The following is a 23246-nucleotide window of genomic DNA, read 5'->3' on the forward strand; positions in this document are numbered from 1 at the left end:
CACTCGGTTGGACTTGGAAGCAGGGTTTACCAATGAAGGAGGAAAGGGAGGGATGCCACGTTTGACCTCCGCTGTCACATGTGAACTGCGGAAGGTGTATTGGTTGCGCGGTAGGGTTGTTGCACAATATTGCGCCCGTTGTTGACAGATAAGCGAGCGCATAGCACTTCGCGCGTTTATGTGGCTTCGGGTGACCGCTGATGGGGTTTTGAAGTTGAATACCAACGAAGGCCTACGTTGGTGTGCCCGGCTGCTCGCTGCTGGAGGATTACGACGTTGGCGTCTTCCTCGCCCCTGTTAGCGTAGATCTCCTGGTAGTGGCGGCGAAAGCGTAAGCGGAGGAGGGGTATGCTGTTTGGAGGGTGCGGTCGCCTTGTTCTGGGTTGGGCTTGGAAGCAGGGTGCACCAAGAAAGGAGGAAAGGGAGGGATGCAACGTTTGACCTCCGCTGTCGCATGTGAACGGCGGCGGGAGGTATGTTGCTTACGCGGTAGGGTTGTTGCACAATGTTGCGCCCGTTGTTGACAGCTAAGTGAGCGCATAGCACATTGCAGGTTCATGTGGCGTCGTACGATACCCTTGCCTGCTGGCACATTGAACGTTCATATGACTTCGTACGATCGCCGTGTCTGCCGGTACATTGCACGATCATGTGGTTTCGTACGCCTGGCTTTCCCGCCGTGCCATTTTTCACTCGTGACGCGGGGGTATTAGCTTCAGCATCGGAATACATCGTGGCCAGCCACTCAGTATTACATGAGTTCTTACATAACATAAGTGACATGATGCTTACTGACACTGGAAATAGCCGTCATGAACGAATTCAGTGACCTGTAATCACCTTCGCTGGACATATGTTTTTACTCTAATTCTTTCATGCAATACACCACTGCAGTGGTTCATCCGGAATCCCAAGCAGGGGGCGTGGTCATTATTACCGCTACTTGATTACAGCTTTACACGTATAATTACCGACATGTCATTACAGCTGAAACGGCAAGCCCCCTTTTTTGCAGGGGGTGTCGCCAAGCTTTTTTCTTTGGGGTTGGGGGTGTCACAGGGATGTATCATGGTCTGGAGAAATCACTGACACCAAAAACTGAGAATCTGTCCTCGGAAAAGTGTAACCCATTGTATTCTTTTTCCTCCGAGGAGGATATATACGGACGAACACTAAGTGAATTCTTCACGACCGAGGCGTTTGGACACATGTAATACATACAGAATGTCAGGCGCAAATTGAAGTGAAGACTGCAAGGATCCCGGAAGACCACCAACTTACAGTCCGTGAAACAGTTTCTTTTCGTCTCTCACAATCTCTAAATAAATATGTGTCGACACAGTTTACAACAATTCCCACTCCTACCTGTTTTTATTTGATGTTTGAAACAACCTCTCATCATAATCACTTGACTGTATAGTGTTAGTCACTTTTGAGGTAACTTCGCAAAAGTATCATGAGCAAAGTTAGAAATTTCTATTTCGCTTCACGTCCAAGCAGGCAGAACGGACAACGCGGGCTCCTTTCTTTTTATTTTGCTTCTGAAAAATCCTACGACAGTGACCCCGCCTCTTGCACGTGCGCGGCGCCAGCAGCCTGTCTGCTCCGCCTTGTTGCAGCGCAATGTACTGGATGTACGCAAACGCAATTCCGACGTGCTTCTGAGTTAGGTTGATTAGGTCGCAGCAGAGCGTTCGTTTGGAGTGCGTGGAGCGCATTTTTTTACGGGGAAAGTGATAAGGCCACTGGCAAGGTTCTATGAAATGTGCGCGGAAAATGGGAACTCGCAGAACTTGGAATTCCAATTCTCACTTTGGTGCCCAATTGACAAGGTATATTCGGAACTCCGCTCCCAACTTAATTTCGGCATGGTAACAAGAACTTTCATTTCTCACTTAATTTCATTTTGATAACTTGAAGGTTGCTACTTCATTAAATATTTAGCTTAGTGACGTAACTCTAATTAGCAACTTTTGGGTGGTAATTAACTTCCCCGCCTCTGCTGAAATGTACTTTATTGGCGATGAATGTCTTAGAAATAGCAGCTGCGTGCTCTGATGGAACACTTGTTTCCGATGGATGCTACATGCATGCCGAACACATAATTCCCCAAAACATGACCTATGCACCTCAGATAAATAAGAGACCTATAGTGACCTCTGTGTATTACATTTAAACTAAAATACGTCCACAAAAACAATGCCAGCCCGATCTTGTCCTATTTGGATCCCAATCACACAAAGGAAAAATAAGCAATCTAAGAAGACACAAAATAAGCCTAATAAAGCACACTTCGTCAGCACGACAGCAATCTACTGTCGTCTACTAAAACGCGCGTACGCGACCGAAGGTTGAGGCTCAAATCCAATCCCATCCAATATACATATATACGCACATTATAGCTGCAGGCGAGCAAATGAGTCAAACTGAACAACCGCAACGTGCAGACCGCGCGACCGCAGAACGCCAAATCGCATCTCGATCTAATCTACCGCTCACATTCGCAACATACAGTTGCCTCCGCCCACATGACATTGCCCTCCGCGCCCCACTACGCCAGAGAGTAACGCGTTCCAAACACTTTCCCTCCCTGCGACCGCCGATACACAACAAGGGGGTGGGGGGTGGAAGTCCGCCAGGCATCTGCAGTGTCAGGCCCATACGCCCACACCAGACACGAAACGCGAAGCGTTTATATTCGCTCGGTGCACTCCAATAAACATTTGCCATTTACTCCGCACGTGTTCGCACAAGTAACAGTCACGACACGTGAACGTCATATATCGTCGGATGTATAAACATTGTCGGCTTCAAAACCTATTATGAGGACTTCGAAACCTATCCGTCATCTTCAAAATTCACCGCGCAGACTTCAGCTTCAAAACCCATCCCGCTGACTTCCCCTTAAAAACCATCGCGCTGACTTCAAAACCCAACACACGGACTTCGACTTCCAAACCCACACACGCTGACTTCAACTTGAAATCCCACCACACTGACTTCAACTTCAAAACCCATCACGCGGACTTCAACTTCAAATCCCACCACACTGACTTCAACTTCAAAACCCATCACGCGGACTTCAACTTCAAAACCCATCACGCGGACTTCAACTTCAAAACCCATCACGCGGACTTCAACTTCAAAACCCATCATGCGGACTTCAACTTCAAATCCCCATCATAGCCCTTCATTCAACTTCAACATCAACTTCACATCACATCATAGCCCTTCATTCAACTTCAACTTCAACTTCACTTCACATCATGCCGTTCATTCAACTTCAACTTCAACTTCACTTCACATCATGCCCTTCATTCAACATCACATCATTCTCTATGAGGTGATGGTGAATGAAGTCGGTGAAGGCCATCATGAATGAATTCGCCGACCTATGGCCAGGGCATTGGCTGCGGCGACTGCCAAAGCTGGCAGTCAAGAACGTTGCTCTGGTGTCGCGACCGGCAGCGGATGCGCGTCGAGACGCATGAAACGAAGCGGTGGGACTGTGCCGGGTGCCGGAGGCCTGGTTAGCGCAGGTCGGTCCCTGGAAGCCGTGAAGCGGTGCTCGGTGGGCAGATCAGGAATGGATTCGATCCCTATCTACCGTCCTCACGGAAGAACTGCATTCACAGGCAGGAATAGTGCCAGCCTTTGTGAAGATGTCCTCATTTGAATCTTCCTCGAATGCGCGTCCGTTCTCGCTCCAGGGTCGTCCAAGTGCACCACGGCTTTCGGCACGGCGCGGAAGCTCGAATCCGCCCGGTTGCCGTTTTTTTTTACGCGTCCTGGGAATAAAATATTTCACGCCGTGCATGTTCATGTAGACGACAACCTCATATATTTTTTTTTCTCGGAAATCGGACATGGTCAAGTCACGGGACTGGAAGCATTGAGCTGCAGTGTCCCACATGGCAAGAGCGACTATGGATGTTGAGTCTATGTCGGAATTCCCTCTTTCTAAATTGGGTAAAAAGGACACACGGAGAACTCCAATCAGGGAACGCCCTTTGGCGACCGAGTGATGAGGACAGGCGTCCGCAAGTTGTCGCGAGGAGCGTGTGATCGGCTTCTGGAATAACAATTTTAGGCAAACGTGTCAACTCGGACGTGTTCCAGCGTAACAACATCGTGTGTCACGCGACATGCGCCCGTTACAGCTCACACTGAGCAGCGAAATGGGATGCATTTACGGGGGACTACGGAGAACCCGAAGCAAACGAGCTCGTAGACAATTGCCTGCGCTGTGATCACATTCGTTCGCTGGGCCTACGTGACCCCGATGTTACTATCGCAGAAGCTATACGAATCTAACTGATTCAATAGGTTTTCCTGCCAGCAAAGACTAAGGAAAGCAAGACGCGCAACATCGGTTAACATCACCATGCAGACACATTAGGCAAAATTCCTGACGATATCAGCACAATTCCACTTGAAGTCGACCGAGGACGCACACTAACCCCATGTCCCCCACTCCTTCCTGCTATCCTCTCTCCATCTGTCCACGTCTGTACGCCGCTTATAGCCACAGTTGCTTCGCGGCGCCAACACGGAATTAAAAAAGCATTAGGCAAAAACAACTGATCATAACATTGTTGCACACACGAGAAAGTAACACAAGGATGTTTTCGCTAATCTTATATTGGTTTTGTGTGGCTCAATTTTCAAAATAGTGACATTGCTTTTCAGAAGAATATTGAAAGGAAACGACGACTACAAATGCTACTACTCGTCTGACACTTGGTCACCACCCCCGGTTTTCGACATTATAAAAGAACGGTTCACCTTTTATGAATCTCGCCAGGCCTGCTTTCGCCACGGTGGACCCGAAGAACGTAAGGTACGTGTCCTATGGATGAAGCGTCACGTGACGCAGTTGCGTGTGACGTTGTTTCACCCGCAGAGCTCAGTGTAGCTTGTATCTCTTCGCGTGTTTCTGTAAGAAAAGTGAATGAAAATTCGAACAGAAGACTAAATTACTGCTTACTCATGAAATGAAACAGACGGAAAAATGCGTATGTCAGTGCATAGAAGGAACCGTCGGTGTTAGTAGAAAGTATTATTTCTGAAGTGCGCATAGCTCCGGATGCTACTAACCTTTTGCTGTAAGACAGACCAAGAAAACACTCCATATACAAAAAAAGAGACAGAAACATGAGAACGAGACTGTACAATTTACACTCTGACGTAAGATAGACTTTCGATAGAAATGAATCTACGAGAGAGGGAAGGCAATGCAAACTTCCTTTGTGTTGTGTCTGTGGCGCTCACAACAAGGTTCGCTATGTTAGCAATACAAAGCTCAAAGCAAAGGAAAGGAAGCATGCGTGGCTTCTCCTGTTTTTCCATTCATCCTAAAATACTGATAATTAAAACAACCATTCATTCAAATGGCAAATCAGTCATTCATTCAAAAGAATCGTTCATGGTAAAATAACATGATTACACTGAAAAGTGGAAATGGCAATCCGACAGAGCAGTAACATCGTGTCGTATTAATACAGAACATAATCAAACATAACATTTTTTCGTGACTAGTTCAAGCAGCGTTTCCCACCTGAAAAATGGCCCTAACGAGCCCAGAAGTCATTTAATGATGTGATCTCATATTTTCTTTTCTTTTTCATTACAATCGGTGTACTTAAGCACCTGATAGAAAAGTACCGAGCGAAACTCCCTACATTACAGTAGAGAGTTTTTTATTTCATAATTCAGTGAATAAAAAGTACCCAGAGTACCTCACAAGTACCTCACGAACGCGCAGAGTGCTTGCGTTTTCGAAGTATGCTTAACTGTTTCCCTCTTTCAGGAGATAGTGGTAGACGCTTCACGCACATTAAAGGTATCAAGTGAAAGTCCATTAAGATATTGTTGTGCATGAGCATTATTTGGCCCTGCGTGTTCTTCTCGTCATGCTCCCGCACCAGATTTTTTTAAAAGTCTGCGCCCTGTGACAAGCGTTGTAACGTCCTTTCAGCGTACATTCTATCACATGTATACGTAGCAACGTGTCGACTTACGTACTTGATACACATTCGAGGTGCGCAGTACTGATTTGCAATCACAAACGAAAAACAGTATTTCGATTCTCCACACACAGCTTCACCTTATACGTATCTGCAAAATCAACAACTGCAAACACCTACCTTGCTCGAGGTCTCCTCTAACCGCTTCACACACCTCTCTTGCCGCCTCCTTTGACAGACGAGCGTGAGGCACAGATTCGTCGTCAGATAATTAAGTAAATGAGTTTCTGCGACGACGGAACCAGCATGTTGGCCTTCATCAGCGAGCAGCGCGTAGACGGCAGCCATTTTCACGACGCACGACGAATATATTTGCGTAGGCCATCACCCCCTCACAAAATGGCCCGCGTGCGTCAACACTACGAAGCCTGACCGCCGGGAACCGCAATTTTCTCCTTCGCCTACGAATAACACCACGTGCTACCTTGCGCAATAGAAACGACGATATGGAGCGGGAGACGATGTTGCTGAGAACGCGCCCCAGTGCAGCGGGCTGCAAGGTCCTGATTGCACTTGTCGACCTTACACGTGCTACTCTCCCTGCCGTTGGAATATCAACATCACTTTACTCTGACGCAGGGCGCGCACACTTTCCTGTGCGTCGCCCCCCTGGCGTTTCAATAATTAACCCACGTTCTTTGACGGACATACCTTGTACCGTGATATGTACGTCCTAGCATTGTGATATGTCACGTTCCAAAGTCGACGACAATGGCTCTGAATTTTCATAAGTTTGTTTCACATCGTGCAGTTCTGCGAATGGTAATCAAAATGAATAACAATATCAGTTGCAGAGGGATTCGTGGGAGGAGACTACTGGACGAGTCCAAATCCACTGCAAAGATCGGAAAAAGGTAGACGTGCCAGCAGGAGTATTCTGTGCTCTTTGGGAGCCGGACGTAAGTAGATCGCCAAACAATAATAAAGAAACTAGATATTATGAAGTTGCAGTGCAGTGCCCATGCACAACTGGCATCTTGGCTCGTCTCACAACTTGTCGAACCTGAAGTACTAAGAAATCTTCAAGGGGCGAAAGCAACGACACGGAGAGAAACGACAGTAAATTCTATAGTTGCCGTAGAGCGTTCATTCTCATCCGTAGAACACCTGTTCGGCATCGCGCCTGTTGAAATAACCGGTATAGGCTGTGGTATAGTCATTTTCAAAAGCCGTTGTTCCAACGAACTAACAAAGCTTTTTGCTGGCGCCATTTTCGACTTCACGCCTTTCCTACTTCTTTCTTAGCGTGAAGTCAAACCACCTCCGCAGTAACGAGCTACTTCAAAGAGTATTTCATACCCTCTCTTAAATGATATGTAAGATTGCTGGTAGTGGTGATGATAATGATGATTGGGATTTTATAACACACAATGAACTAAGGCTATAGTGTGCAAAAACTTTTGCACACTATACCCTTGGTTCATTGTGGGGTGAATATTATTACTAGTTAAAAATAAAGCGGTGAACATAAAACAGCACATTGGGCACAAGCCATCTGGTAAACACGTGTATAAACCTGTACAGCTGGTAGGCAGCCAATATCTCGAAAACAGTTGTGAATCTTTAAAGCATTTTAAAGAAGGGCTGACCACACAGCAGGACGGCTGGTTGGAGGGGTGAATTGCGCTTTCAAAACTCATGACAATAATGGATGACCAGGATGTGTAGTACATAGGGTTGCTGCCCATTTTGTGTGCCCATTCCAGCTCCTCCATGTGAAGCAGAAATCCATGTGTTAGGTCGGTGTGTCCAAGCTGTAATCGCGATGAAATGGCCTCATGTATACGACTGTCAAAAGTGGCTTCTTTGGTGAAGTTTGGTTTTCTGAAGTTTGGCACTACTCTGTTTGCCCCAGTGTTGCATTTTCAAGGTTGATATTTTTTGTACTCTACTCAGATACATTGTTGTCCCGTGCTCAGTGAATTAACGTTTGCATGTATCCTGTACAAGCCCACCGGGCACGACGACAATGTGCCATTGCTGCACTGCGCCAATTCTATTGGCAACTTCCTGGGGTGAATGCACGGGTTGAAAAGGTCCCACGGAGGATAAGTACGGGGAAAAAACTTCGACAAAATGTGACGCCCCTAATTGATCCTACCTTTCGCCATGCGGGGCGCCGCTGGCGTTACCTAGGAGGATGGCTCACGAAGGTACACGCTTTGACGATGCTTTGCATGCTCCGTAACGATGACTGTACAGCAGACGGGATTTCACACAACAGACATGCAATTCGCGTCTTAGGCAATGGAGAAGGATCTGCTCTAGGTCGTCAACATCACCGCAGTGGCTGCAGCGGGGAGAGGTAACTCCTCTCAAGCGGTAGCGCCTGTGTGCTGTGAAGGCCACAACGAGCTAGACTCCCCCCCCTCTCACATAATTGCTTGGTCCCAGCCTCATCTAGCTCACCAACGCTCTGCCCTCAAGGCTCTCTTTCTGGACGCGAAAGGACTTCCATCCGTATCGTGAGGGGGCTCATTATCTCATTCCCCGCATCACCACTAGCAACAGTGTAGTGTATCGCCCCTGGCGATGAAATTCCCCAATCACCATCCCGTAATAATGTTGTTTCTTAGGCAATGAATTATCGCTTTAGGTCGCCAGGTATTAAGGACAGCCCACAGCAGACACACCCGAGGTACTGATGAGCTAAGAAGTAAAGTGCTAAAGAGCAGTATCATGGTCGGCCGCAGAAAACGCGCGTAATCCAAAGCGGGGGGGGGGGGGGAGGGGCTATATTTATTAGATCAAAGAAGGGATAAGGTCAGCCAAATAGCGCGTCGGTTTCCTCAGCAAAATTTTCAGCAAAATAAATGAAAGAAGAATAAAATAACTAAATAATAACATCAAATAATTTGGAACTAAAGGATACACTAGCACACGATGAGAAAAGGATGAGATAGAATAAAGACAAAGATGACCGTATTCCAGGCGTACTCAACGAAAATGGCCTGTACGCTGAACTGCAGTTTTTCGCTCGCTGCTTGCTCTAGGTTCATGAAACTTGGTACGGAGTTTGGGCATACACCTGCTCTGTCCTCGTCGACGGCTATTGACGTGCTACGCTTATTGTGAACGGCATAACGTGTTATGTAAGTACACGAATTGTTGGCCGTCAATCGGTCCACACACGGGATCATGACGTCAACGGCAGAAAATTTATTCCTGTATTGTGTTTAAAAATTTTACGTGCCTATCTCAATTTTTGCGAGACTGGAATCTGGCAACAACTGGTTCGAAATCTGGACGCGGGTGTCATCTTACAGCGTCACTTACGAAGGCACGATCGAACAGACTGACACACATCGTATGATGATTGAACATTTCAGCCATTAAACATTGATTCACACACAGCCTACGTCGCGTTACAATTGCGTAACCGTGCGCTCAACTTCATGTGTCTCTGCAACATTGTTTTAAAGTTCGCCCTGTCGTTGTCTTGGTCATGATGGACGCCAGCTCCAAAATATTGTGGGTAATAATCCATGTTGTAAATATTTTTCATCCCTACTCATATTGCGTAATGTTTCAATTTTGCTTTCTCTGGAGCTCTCTGCACCCCTGAATACAAGGTCATAGTAACTAGAAGTTTGTAATTTTTCGTGGGCTTTTCTTGTGGCGAAATGCAATCGAGCCGCCCGCATTCCTAACCTTTGCTTGCTGACGCTTGATGCACGCCCCTAAAGCACGTAGGAATACATACCGGCAACATTTTACCCGCTGTTCCTAGCCTGTGCTGAAGGAGCATGTACTTTTCAACGGAAGTCCGAAGCAGAAAAAACACAACAAGAAAAGCGCACTTTGCTGGACATGCAAAGATCGCGTAATCAAATTATTTTTCTGTGTGCGTCTCTACCACACGAGCTGAATTTGCAAAGTGCATTACCAAGGCGGTAATCCGCGGAGTCTAGACTCCCACGGCACGCGAGCGCCACGGCGCGGTCACAAAACGTTCGAGGAATTACGGAACATAGTTTCTTCGAGTGGCACCGCTCCGGAGAAGCTCCCCAGCACATCGGACCCTGCGGCAGGTACCGCGATCGCCAACCCTGTCCACGGGAACACCGCCTCCTCTAAGTTCCTCCTCTCACTGAAGTTATGAAAGTAAATCCTTGTAGGGAATACGGACATACAGGGTGTCCCAGAAAACGTGTCATTGAATTATAATAAAAAAACTACACCACCTAGAGTCATGCGGTCAATGGCATGTGTTCGTACTGGGTTTTTGCCACCTCCTCATGTGAATGTCGTGTAACGTAAGTTTAATTATGTAAATTTTTGCGAGCTTAAGTCGGAAATTTGCCTAGTAAATGTCACTTTTTTACCCCACCCATGTGAAGAGCGTGTCTAATTTAGTCAAATTAATGATAATTGACAGGGATATTCAGGAGCTATCCCATCGAAAAAAATAGCCCAACATCATGCTCTACTGAGGTCGCACAGAATAGCGCACGATGAATTTTTCAGCGCAATCTTTGTCAGTCCGACGAAAGGAGGTTGGAAACCCAGCCCTCCCCGACATCGCAGAGAGAGATAAAACAGGAACGGCTTATCACGTCCGACTTTCGCTGGGATAATGCTTTCCCTCTCCCAATTTTAGGAACTGTTACTTTTTCTACTATCACTCTGTGGGCTGGCTTCGGAACCTCCTTTCGTCGCACTGAGAACGATTGCGCTCAAAAAGTCATCGCGCGCTATGGTCCGGTGCTCCGAAAAGCATCATATTCGGCTATTTTTCCCGATGGGATAGCTCGTGAATATCACTGTGAATTATCATGAATTTGAGTGAATTCGGCACGCTCTTCATATTGCTGGGGTAAAAAAGTGACCTTTACTTGGCAAATTTCCGAGTTCAGTTCGCAAATATTTACATAATTAAACTTGGAGTACATGACATTCACATTAGGAGGTGGCAAAAACCTAATAAGAACAAATGCTGTTGACCGCATGATTCTAGGTGGCGTAGTTTTTTTTATTATAATTCAATGACACGTTTTCTGGGACACCCTGTATACATCATAACCCGGGAAGGGGGTCAGAGACGTAGACGCCTTCCTTTCCTAGGCTTAAGAGAAACACTGCCTCAAAGGCAACATAATGCAGTTGAATATGCAGATGAATATGCATCCAGTTCTTCGCCGCGAAACGTACAGTAATGGTGGGTGTCTGCTTGCGCGGAATGAAACCTGGTAGGTCCCATGGTATTCCACCGTAACATGCACTGCAACTCAACATATCAACTTTCTACTTGTTGCAAACAGCCCCCATCTTGCTTCGCGATGCCAATGCCAGTCGGTCGAACCGGCTGAGAGCGCGGTTGGTCTATGGAAATCACGCATCCTACAACTAATGTACATGCGCGACACTGGGACGTTTCATCCGGGCTAAAATGTCGCTTGTTTGTCTAATGACAACGGAATTGCGGCAGGTCAAGAAAAAAAAAAAAAACACAATGTCTGATGGGAAGGGATATCTCTTCTGTAACGCTAGGTGCCATTAGTTACTGCAGGCAGTGTGAGTTGCTGTGGCGTATGTCCGCCACCGTGACGAAAGTGTTTCGCTCCTTTGTACTCTAGGAGCGGGTTGGAAAATCTTGGTTCATACACTGTTGCGATTGCAACGAAGGCTTCTGAGGGATGTTTGGCATTTGCAGTTCCCTGGGATTGCCTTGGTCCTTTATCAAGACGGGCGTAGCACTTGTTCTTCATTCTTAGGGCGATAATGTTAAGGATGAAATAAACAAAAGGTTAATAAATGAAAAGCAAAAAGAAGATAGAAGTAATATCAGTGGGGGATGTTATAGCGGAAAGTGCTTTCTTAGTACACGTACTCCGCGTTAGTGGTATCACGGAAATATTGGCGCAACACGGGCAAAATGGTATTTTCAATTGAGCACCTCATATTGGTCCAATATGGATCCTGCTTTCACTCCCCAGATGGGTCCCACATTAGCAGCCCACAGTGATGGCCAGTAGCTAACTACATGTAGTTAAAAAGTAGTTATCAACTAATTGCAGAAATGTAGTGGTAACTACTAGCTAAACTACTATTTCGAGCAGTTAACTACACTAGTTTGTTTACTGCAGGCGCAAACTACTTCTGATTTTGTCGCAAGCTTTACGGCACGATTGTGCTTCCGACTTTTACCTTGAGCAACTTGTTTTATAAGGACGGAGGTGCAGAGCAATTGTGCCGTGCATGTGTACTAAATCTTGACTTTTAATGCTTGTCTAGTGATGCCTCATTTGCAGTGAAATAATTCTGCAACTTAGTTTATATCGTGGCACATTGATCTGTGACGAAGCAGCCTGAATGGAAATATCGTACATGATCCGTCGTATGTTGTACGTACCTTTGTAGCGGTAGCTTTCACTCCATACAAAATATTTCAGCTTCAAGCTCTTTTGCCAGCGCATAATATACAAGAGACAGGCAGTGGATTTTACGACAGTATGTGAACTAAGCGATATAGGCACAAGAGGACATTTTAAACATTACTATCACTGCTTGTGATTCATATTTAGGTGTCCAAGAACACTACAAGGAATTGGTGTTGATGAACAACGTTAAGTAGTTATAGATGTAGTTAAAATACATTTCAGTAGTTCAAGAAGTAGTTTTAACTACTCCCCTGAAAAGTAGTTGAACTACTAGTTAAACTACTCTATCGCGAAGTAGTTACTGTTAAACTACTGTATAATTAGTTAGTGGCCATCACTGGCAGCCCATATTGGAACATATTGGTAATGGTGGCATCCCATATGGGTCAAATATTGGAAAAATATTGGTGTGCTGCTTAGGGTGAGCCCCCAGTTCCGATGTTACATAATTTCGACTGAAGAGTTCGTACAACCTACAACGGTTCTTGCAATGGGCAGCTGTCCCATCCGAAATGTAAGTATTTGTCGACACAATGGGCCTATTTTCATCTAGCCAGGCTTCAATGATTTGTCAGCGAGTCATAAATTTTGTTTGTGTCACCCAAAGCCCCCTTCCGACGGCTGTACTGAACTAAAGCAGACGGCTATCGAGGCGCTGGTACGTGAAACTATAAATGGGACAATGCAACAACTTCAGCTTTGACGTCACAGTACGAATCGAAACATGGATGATCACAGAGACGCATGACTGGCCATCGAAACAGCCAAATTAGTCCCTTTATATGACCAGTCGAAAAACACGCAGCTGGACGCAGAAGCCTGGATAGAGAAGTTCATTACTTCGCTGAAGCTTACGAGTACAACAAGAAACAAACATCGTGTTTCGCTCTCACCACCTAGGCGAAAATGTGTTATCCAACAGGGACTAGTTCAAGTGAAACTGCTTCAACCAGTCCCAGCTCAACTGGTACTAGATGCAACAACTGGTGCCTGTTGGATAACACAGTTCAGCGAATTTCAGTTGCAACCAATCCAATTGAGCCTAGGACCGATTAAAAACCAGTTGGACCAACTGATACCAGTTGATTGGAGTGGTCCCTGTTCAAGAATAGAGTTCACCTAGTGCCACTTGAACTGATCCTGTCGGAACTGAGACTGGATGAACTGTGTTATCAAATAGAGACCAGTTTGATCCACTGGTACCAGTTGGCCCAACCGGTTTCTGGCTGGTCCCAATCTCAATTGATACTACTTGGCCCAAGTGGTTTCTAACCAGTCGCAGTCTCGTCTTGGACTGGTTGCAAACCTCATTGTTGAGCTGCGACCGGTTGAAGTGGCTCCACTTGGAGTGGTCCCTGTTCGAACAGAATTTAGCTTGTACCAGCCCAACTGGTATGTAACCAGTGTCCCTTTGCAGGATCTCTATTCCAACAAAAGCACGTCGAAGGAACAGCAATGCAAAAATTGATTTTTGTAGTGAAAGGTTACATATTCTAATGTAAATGTAGCGTAACTATAAAGTAATTAAATGATAGCCGTTGAGGAACTACACGGTTACATGGAATACGTAATATTTCACGTTTGGTTGGTTCCTGCTTGGCTGCCTTGTGGACATCTTGAATCGTCCAACAGAGTATTTAAGACGTTCTTAGCAGCACACGATGGATCGATGTTTTCGTTTCAGCCCCAGCAGGTTAAGGTTTCCGGAAAATTGAAAAGGCACAAGTAAATATGCATGTCATTGCAACATGTAATTGTCGTGTGTGTCTGGACAGTTACTATGTTTGTGCAGTCGTGGCCTCGGAGCGCACGCATTTCCGTTGTGCAGTAGCTGTGCATTTCAACTAGGAGAATTTGCCGGTTTTCAGGGGTAATGGGTACTAACCTGGATCGCTACGCGGGTTCAAGAACATCCGGTGTGAAGGATCTAAAACACGAGAAGGAACGAGTGCCGTAGAGAAGTTGCTGGTAACATTAACACACACTGGATGTTACTTGTAAAACGGCATGTACTTGCAGCAGCCACAACGTTTGTTTGTTCATTACACCTTCAAAGCCCTCACTTCGTGCAATATGACGCGGAATAAAGAGAAGAGTTTCTAGGGGAAGCAATATTCCTAAATGGTACACGAGGAAAAGCACTTTAGAGTAGTACTCACGATAAAGCGATCTCTCCAGTTGTAGCCGAGCTGTAATCCTATGAAACCCGCCCGGCCGCACTGAAGCCGCTGGGGCTCATTGTACTGTCGCACTGTCGTAACTTACAGACAGATCCTTTAGATTATACGACCAACGTCTATGTCACACATCATTCTAAGAGCATAAGGGGCAAAAATCTCAGTTCAGGCGTGCTGAGGCGAACGCAAAAAGTCGAAACACGTGAGGCGATAACGAACGCTGCGTATCAGCGAGTTTGGGAAAATTTGGGGAAACTGCCAAGCTTGTGAGTTTTTCTGCCGCAGTGATGATGGTCACACATATGAAGCTCACACTTGTTATTATAAAAGCTGTGATTGTGGTTAGATCCTGGAGAAAGATAACTCCCATATTCCACCTTTGATTATGTCCACAGTTTAATACGCGGTTACACCATGGGCTCAGAGGAATCAGTGTAACATACACGTAAGATATACGCGCCAATCTGTGACACTGTCTCGAATCAGCTTGTAAATTTCAATCAATAAACCTGAAACTAACCTAAAATCTAAAATCTACTAAATCTAAAATAAACTAACCTGAACCTAAAATCAATAAACCTGAAAGCTTGTGGCCTCAATGCATGGAAAACGTGCAAGCAAAATCAAATAAAACGACCTTGAGTTCTGAAATGAAGTCAAATGTGTAAAGTAAGAGCCTGTTTTCGTCTCGTTCCGTTCGCCCCTGTGAGTTTGTGTATTTGGGCTTTAATATTCAGCAGTGTCAACAATCCCATGCCTACATCCTTTCCAGTCAGATGTCAGATGGAGTAGATGTGAGCGTCTGCTTGCGCTGCCGTTGAAGAACTCTTCTTACTGTGCACAGTTTTCGCACAGATCTATCAATACACCATCACCACCAAAAGAACACCATTCATTTCTAATACATCCTTTCAGGATGAAGACGGCCTGTGCAAAGGAAGAGACTACCCGGTAAGTAATGTACCGTGTAGAAAATCCACACGCTACATAAATCTAACACCGTTATACGCAATCTGAAGCGCAAACTCAGTGAATACGATGCAATGCAGAATATTGTACAACGATTGACGGCGCTCTGTTCTGCTTTGAAGCAGCGTGAGGCCGTAACCACATACGGCGATTTCTCGACTTAAAAATGTCGACTTTCTAACTGGCAGGACAACTCAACGGAGAAACCGCCGGACGAACGGCATGCACAGGTTTCCACTGCGGAGGACGGTGTATCCCTAGCGGACATTTCCTTAGTCCGAAATAAATATTGACTTCAAATTAACTGATCAATATTTTGCTACCAATAGAAAAGGTATAGTGGCACGCAGAAGTTCTTCCGATCAAAGCATATTCCAAAGGAACCGCCACAAAAAGTGCCCTCAGACAGCAGTCGGCGGGCGACAGCATGCTTCCCAGTTCCCAGGTTGGTCCTACGGGAATCCGAAATGCCGGCCACCACCGCTCGTAGAAAGGTAGCGCGTGGAGCTCTCCTATTGGCTGCCGTCGAGCGGCCGCTATCGCCCTTCGCCGCAATTTTCTGCCCGCCACTGTCGTAAGGAAATCGGTGACGTTCCCATTGCTCGCGTGGGCTCAGCGGGAAAACTGTGACGGTGACCGGTTTTTCGCCGAGAATTCGTCGTATGAGGTTACCCCTTTATACAATGCATCTCTCCACAATTCGCCAGACATTTTTGGTACTCTAGGTAAGAAGTGGATCAGGAAAGGGACGTGTGAAGAAAATACTATCTTCCAAATGTGACATGAAATAATCATTCCTGGTTTTACGTTTCCAGACAACCATGATCATGAGCAAGAATACAGTGGTGAGAACTCACACTGGAACTGGACAGATCATGACTAATTTCGAACTTGTATCAGATCTTCCTTTTGTAGCCTAATAGACGCTGTCTACGAGGTAGCAGTAGTCTCGTCACCGTTTTGTCTTCATCTCTAGCTTGGCTGCTGTTCTGCAAGGATGTTTACGAACTGCACCAAATTTATCTGGCACCCTTGCACGATCCTCGTATGATGGGTTTGGTATCATGGACCCTCTCGATGCGCTTCAGGAGCAAGCATTTTTTGTACCCAGCAATTTGGCTGGGTACTGACTGGCTCTATCTCCGGTCTTTCTTGAGCAAGAATCTATAAGTGCGCGATACTACCCTATCGAAAAAGCACCAGAATCGTTCTGGTGTTTTTAGTGGCTGTGATTTGGCACATCCCTGGCGTTCTCTTCTCTGATGTTAACATCAGAATTCGCTGGCGTTCCTAGTGTCTTTTCTCTGATGTTCCACACCAGGACCTCTGATGTGTGTGCTCTAGTGTTGCACAGCAGGATACATGGTGTTCTGTGATGCTCCACTGTTGAATATTATAATGTCTCAAGCGTTCAATCCCGTGATATACTTGCTTCCTCAGGAACCTCACAAGGCAAGAAAGGCGCATAGTTGAAGACGTGAAAGAGCGAGAGAAAAAAACAGGACAGTGCAAGCAGACAGCACAAGCGCGGCACCACAGCACGGACACGGTGCTAGTGCTGTCCTGTTTGTTTTTCTCTAGGCGTTCAGAAATGGACAGCTTTCAGAGCCTCGTGAGAGCGATAAGGAGCCAAGTACCTCACGGGATCCAAAGCGTGAAACAGCATAATCTTCAATAGTCGAGCATCAGAAAACTTTGGGAATAGCAAGTCGGCCTTGGCCTGTCTGACCTTTCGCTCTTTCTTTATCTTAATAAACATATCCCCCCCCCCACCAGAAAACACCACGAAGGGATCCTGCCATTCATACATGAATGTGCAACAGTCGAAAACGCTCTGCTCGTTATTCCGTTACTAAAGCTGCTTGGGATGAACTCATCAAGGATAGCTACCCATCAAATAAGTCAACAATAGGTGGGCGCATTGACGTGCGCCGGGTCACCAGAAAGAGGGAAAAGAAGCATGCATATGGGCGAGGTGCGCCGGTTCACCAAAAAGAGGGAAAAAGCACCGGTGAAGCTATGGTGTGACGTCATATGCACGCCACCTATACAACAAGATATCAGAGGTTTCTTTCCACTGTGTCCCAGCTGCTAGTAGGCTTCTAATTGTTTGCATATAGTATTCTGAATAAAATCAGAAACAGGAACAGGAACGTACGTGCAACAAAGCTGTCTATATTATCGCTGCCATTGATGATACACATTTGGAGAAGCATGCACACCACAATACAAAAGTACAAAAAGGTGTAGTGTTATTTATTTTGCAAGTGTGGATACACCACATGCGGTAGTTATAATTTAGAAAGGCATACTCGATCGACTTCTCCGTCACATTTTACGTCCTCTCTTCTTTTAGCCATATCCAATGAACAATCACAGCGCACATGATGACAGACGAAACGCACATTCAAGGACACCACACCAACCACGACCAGTCGTCACATCTGCCCCGAATGCATCGCTTGTATTTTCTCATACTTGCACTTGTGTACAGGTTGGAAATCAAACTACGACACATAATGCAGAACTTCAGAAACACATATTCAAAGTTGTTCACATTCGTGCGCGGTTTTTGTGTTGAAACCAGGAGTCCAGGACGGAACGCTACCACAACCACCTCGGAGAGCCCGTTGAGTTCAAAACAGAGGCTAATGTCGAAGGCGCTGGCGCTGTCTTAGGTGACAATAAGAGCGTAAAGTTTCGTTTTCAAACTCGAGTGAAAGCCGCAAAAGCGTGCCAATTTCGACACTCGAGGGAATTATTTGTGATGAGAAATATCATTCCTCTGAAAAAGAAGTTGCGTTAACCAACTCATGGTCATTGTAAATAGCGGTTTTCATGGTGACAACGCGTAGTGCTCGTACTGTGGCGCCTGTAGGTGTATATAGTGTCTATGAACATCAGACCGCTCTAACGGTCACATTAAAGCACTACATTTGTCTAGTGCGCACACCAAGCTTTCTAGGAGGCACCAGAATCATTCTGGTGTCACATCACTCTGGTGTTGACATCAGAAGAACTCGACAGCACCAGAATCACCCTGGTGTCACGCAAGACACTTTTGATATGCACATTACAAACATCAAAAGGGTCTAGTGTTAACGCCAGAAACGTCAGGAAACATCAGGGTAATTCTGGTGATTTTTTCAATCAGGTAGAGGGCGTTCTTTGCGTCATATGTTGCCTAGTGATGTTCAACGCAGAGCGGCACATCATTAAATCAGAGCAGACTGCTATGTGCCTGGTATTTAATGCATGTAACGAAATTCCAAAATATATGCCACATTGTAATGCCGTCACCATCGCATTATATGTATCGCACCCTAGCGGTATCGTTTATCAACATTTCTAAAGACATACCCAACGCTTCGGAAAAATATACTTCGTCAGTTTCCCCAAGACATTTGACGTCTGAATAAGTACTTACACAGAATATTTTGGCAGTTACCGTTTTCCGGGGAGGCGACATAGTATTTTAATTCACCGCATTACCACCAGCACTGGGGTAGAGTATTGACGCTGACAATAAACCCGTCCCCAAATAATTATCATGAAAATGAAGCCGTTGTTGTTCCCGATTGAAAAAATCACCAGCATTATTCTGGTGTTTCCTGATGTTCCTGGCGTTAACGCTAGACTCTTTTGGTGTTTGTAATGTGCACATCAAAAATTTCTGACGTGACACCAAGGTGATTCTGGTGCTGTCGAGTTCTCCTGATGTCAACACCAGAGTGGACTACTACGACACCAGAATGATTCTGGTGCCTTCTAGAATGCTTGGTGTGCGCACTAGACAGACGTAGTGTTTTAATGTGACCGTTAGAACGGTCTGGTGTGGTTCACAGACACCAGACATGCAGGCGCCAAAGTACAAGCACTACACGTTGTTACCATGAAAACCGCTATTTACAATGATCATGAGTTTCTTAGCGCAACTTCTTTTACAAAGGAATGATAATTCGCATCGCAAATAATTCCCCCGAGTGTCGAAATTGACACGCTTTGCGGCTTTCATTCGAGTTTGAAAACGAAACTTTACGCTCTCATTGTCACATAAGACAGCGACAGCGCCATCGGCATTAGTGTCTGTTTTGAACTCAACGGGCTGGTCGAGGTGGTTGAGGTAGCGTTTCGTCCTGGTTTTCAACATGAAAACTTCGCACGAATGTGAAGAACTTTGAATATGTGTTTCTGAAGTTCTGCATTATATGTCGTAGTTTGCTTTCCAACCTGTGCACAAGTGGAAGTATGAGAAAATACAAGAGATGCATTCGGGGTAGGTGTGACGACTGGTCATTGGTGTGACGTCTTTGAATGTGCGTTTTGTGCGCCATCATGTGAACTCATTATTCATGGGATATGGACTACAAGAAGAGAGGACGGAAAATGACTTAAGAGTTGATCGAGTATGCTTTTCTAAATTATAACTGTGCCGCATGTGATGTACATATTCACACTCGTAGAAGGAATAACATTGCTGCTTTTTGTACTTTTATATTGTGGAGTGCATACTAACTGTGTATCATCAGTGGTAGCAGTAATACAGACAGTTTTGTTACACGTGCTTGTCTGTTTCTATTTCTGATTCTCAGTATACTATATGCAAATAATTAGTTTAGGCTGCTAACAGCTGGGACACCTTTGCAGTAGAAAGAAACCTGTGATATCTTGTTGTATTGTTCACTGGTTTGATGAGTCGCTAACATTAATGAGTACATCCCAAGCCAGTGGCGTATCTAGAGCTACCTGCGCCCATGGCAACATGGTTAACATGATGTCCTTAGGGATGCGGTTTCGTGTTGTCCGCACTAGGTTTCACACTATAACCTCTCTAATGGCGGGTGCTTTAGATCATTTATGAATGTGCCAGGTTGAGTACCCGACCTGGCACATTCACATCCGACCACATAATAGCGCCCCTGTTCACCTGGCGCCCATGGCACCTGTCCACACCTGCCACACCCTAGATACGCCACTGTCCCAAGCAGCCTTAGTACCGGAATAACGAGCAGACCGTGTTGGTTGAATGTTGCACATTCATGTATGCATGTCAGGATCCCTTCGTGGTGTTTTATGATGCTCGACTATTGAACATTATGCTGTTTCACGCATTCGATACCGTGAGGTACTTGGCTCCTCAGCGTCCTCACGAGGCTCTGAAAGCTGTGCATAATTTTGAACGCTTAGAGAAAAACAAACAGGACAGCAAACACCGTGTTCGTGCTGTGGTGCCGCGCTTGCACTATCCTGCTTTCGCTCTCTCTCTCTCACACACACACGTCTACAGCTATGCACAGCTTTTAGTCCATTGTGAGGTTCTTAACGGACCAAGTACATCACGGGATTTAACGCATGAGACATCATAATGTTCAACAGTGGAGCATCACAGAACACCAGGGATCCATGGTGTGCAACACCAGAGCGCACACATCAGAGGTCCTGGTGTGGAACATCAGAGAACAGGCACTAGGAACACCAGGGAATTCTGATGCTAACACCAGAGAAGAAAGCACCAGGAATGTCCCAAATCACAGCCACCAAAAACACCAGAATGATTCTAGTGCTTTTTTCAATAGGGTTGTCATTGTCCGGCCTCACCAGCAGTACGGTTACAAAGCTGGTAGCTGAAAAACAAAGCTGAAAGAATCACATGTATTTTGGAGCCTATTTTGGTGAATCCAAAGAGAAATACAGCACTGTTGCTGTGCTACAGTGCTGTGTTTGTCTGTCCTTTGTCTTTTTTGTTTTCGTTTTTATCGCTAATAGCAAGAGATAACATGCAACCTTGGCCTCTTATGAAGAAACAAGACATCGAATGTCTGGTACAAGACACGCAGCTCATCACGCTCGTCCTCCCCTTCACATACTCCCTCACGCTCATCCTCCCCCTCAACGTCTCTTTGATGTCTTCTGCCAAGGGATATATGGCATTCGCAGAGTTTAAGCGAGGTTTCCTATAAACACTTATTAACTTACCATGAAACGTTTGCACCCTGTAATGACACAAGGTATTCCTCATAAATGGCTGGTACAGTCCCGTCCCCGCACACCTGAATGAGGTGATAAAATCATTCGTTCAGACCACGCTCGCTCATTCGACTTGTTATGGCTTTCAGATGACTGACTTTGGAACCAACTGTAAGATGCACGTGCATCAAAGCATGCTGAAACGAATGTTGGATGCCTGGAGCCCAGGGGCCTATGACAGCCTTCCTCGCTGCATACAATAAAACCCACATTCTAGAGCATATCATTTAGCAAACTGAATAAACTGCAACTATAATAGAAGAATAAACTGTCTTCAACGGCAGGAGCCCTATGATTAAGTGGTGACACGAACCGTCTAAGGGATGTACGCGGAAACCTTCTCGACCACAGTCTTCTTATTCCCGACCATCTAGCAGCAAAGCCACCCTCAGTGAGAAAATGCGAATCTGCCAAAAGATCGGGACACAGAGATCTAGAATCTGTAAAAGGAAGGGGCTCGGAAAGAGAGCTGCTGATTGAGAACAAGAACTTCTCTTCTGGACTCGGAAGAACCCTTCTTCTGAGCACCGTCCCCAAATTGGCTTACAAGTTCAAGGGTCAATTCCATGGGAAATTCCAACTAGGGTAATCAGCCTGCCTCATTGAGGAACCGCTTTGGGTTGCATAATGCATGATGTTAGCAACAGGACCGGTTAGGTTACGTGGAGAGGTTTCAGAACGTGTTAGCTGTTGGTACATCTGCATGTGCCCAGCGACTTGCCCTGCCATACATGAAGAAAATACTCGCCGCGCAAAGAACAACAGCGTTGAATGGACTAAAATAAAGAGGAGAAAAGTAACGGTGAATGAAAAGTAAAGATCTGCAGGCATTGTGTTTGTGAACTATTTCCAGAGCACCTCGTGTCTTGTCAGTGCCTGGTGTGTGAGTAGTATTGAACTTGTATATGAGATATGCATATAATACTGTCAATATGATCTATTCAACCAATGACCTAGCTACGATTCAGTACCTGCATGCTCTCTCAAAAAGGATGTCAACCAGGCCGTATAATGCGCTAGTAGAGGTGGCATAGGTGCTGCTTTCATTAATTTTGGATTAATTGTGTATGGGATAAGAACAACCTGCATATCTGTAATATACTTGCTTTGAAACGACAGAAGTTTAGAATGAGGTTCAGACGGTGATACAAGCGTGCACATCACGACGCTGACAGCGCACGAGCACATGCACCGTTTACGTATAATATACTCGTATAAAGAGGATTTTAGCTACGTGAACACTTGGTAAGGAAGAGATAACAGTTGTGCATTGGTAACATGGGCACTGTTAAAAGGGCTGTTCATTGTTCACATTTTTAGAAAGCCTCGTTTTAGCAACTTTTGCTAGCAAGAAAGCCACGTTAGAGAATATAGTTTTAGGAAAAATGGCGACGTGGTATGTTTTGGCGAAAGGAGGGTTACAAAATGACGTTTTCTCGAAATCCTTGGCTTGGCTTGCTTTTTTGTTTCTGCTTCCTCTGCCGTCGGCGTCGGTCCTTGTACAATCAGTATGGAATCGTCCGGATGCTGCTGCAATATATTTGTTTGTAGATTGAAATTGCATGCACAAAAAGTTTGCATTGAGAGTGACTTCTTCTGAATATATACACACGATACCTTTTTTTTTCGAGCGCTACTAGTATATTTTTATTCCCATATACGTGAGG

General features: G+C 45.5%; 1 protein-coding gene across 4 annotated transcripts in view; it reads left to right on the forward strand.

The window, feature by feature from the left end:
* Positions 1–21862, forward strand: part of LOC135373231 (uncharacterized) — a 98506-nt gene extending 76644 nt beyond the window's left edge. For 2 of the 4 annotated variants that reach the window (XM_064606484.1, XM_064606465.1), the window contains 4 exons: positions 4690–4840; positions 6815–6925; positions 15499–15534; positions 21669–21862. In XM_064606484.1, coding sequence (XP_064462554.1) covers positions 4690–4840; positions 6815–6925; positions 15499–15534; positions 21669–21782 — 412 coding nt within the window. In that variant the 3' untranslated portion in view covers positions 21783–21862. Of the gene's footprint in view, positions 1–4689; positions 4841–6814; positions 6926–15498; positions 15535–16367; positions 16579–21668 lie in introns of those variants that run through there. The other 2 variants (XM_064606470.1, XM_064606480.1) reach the window with 2 other exon arrangements.
* Positions 21863–23246: the final 1384 nt, after the last annotated feature.

Source organism: Ornithodoros turicata, chromosome 1, assembly GCF_037126465.1.
Source record: "Ornithodoros turicata isolate Travis chromosome 1, ASM3712646v1, whole genome shotgun sequence".
Lineage (NCBI taxonomy): Eukaryota > Metazoa > Arthropoda > Arachnida > Ixodida > Argasidae > Ornithodoros > Ornithodoros turicata.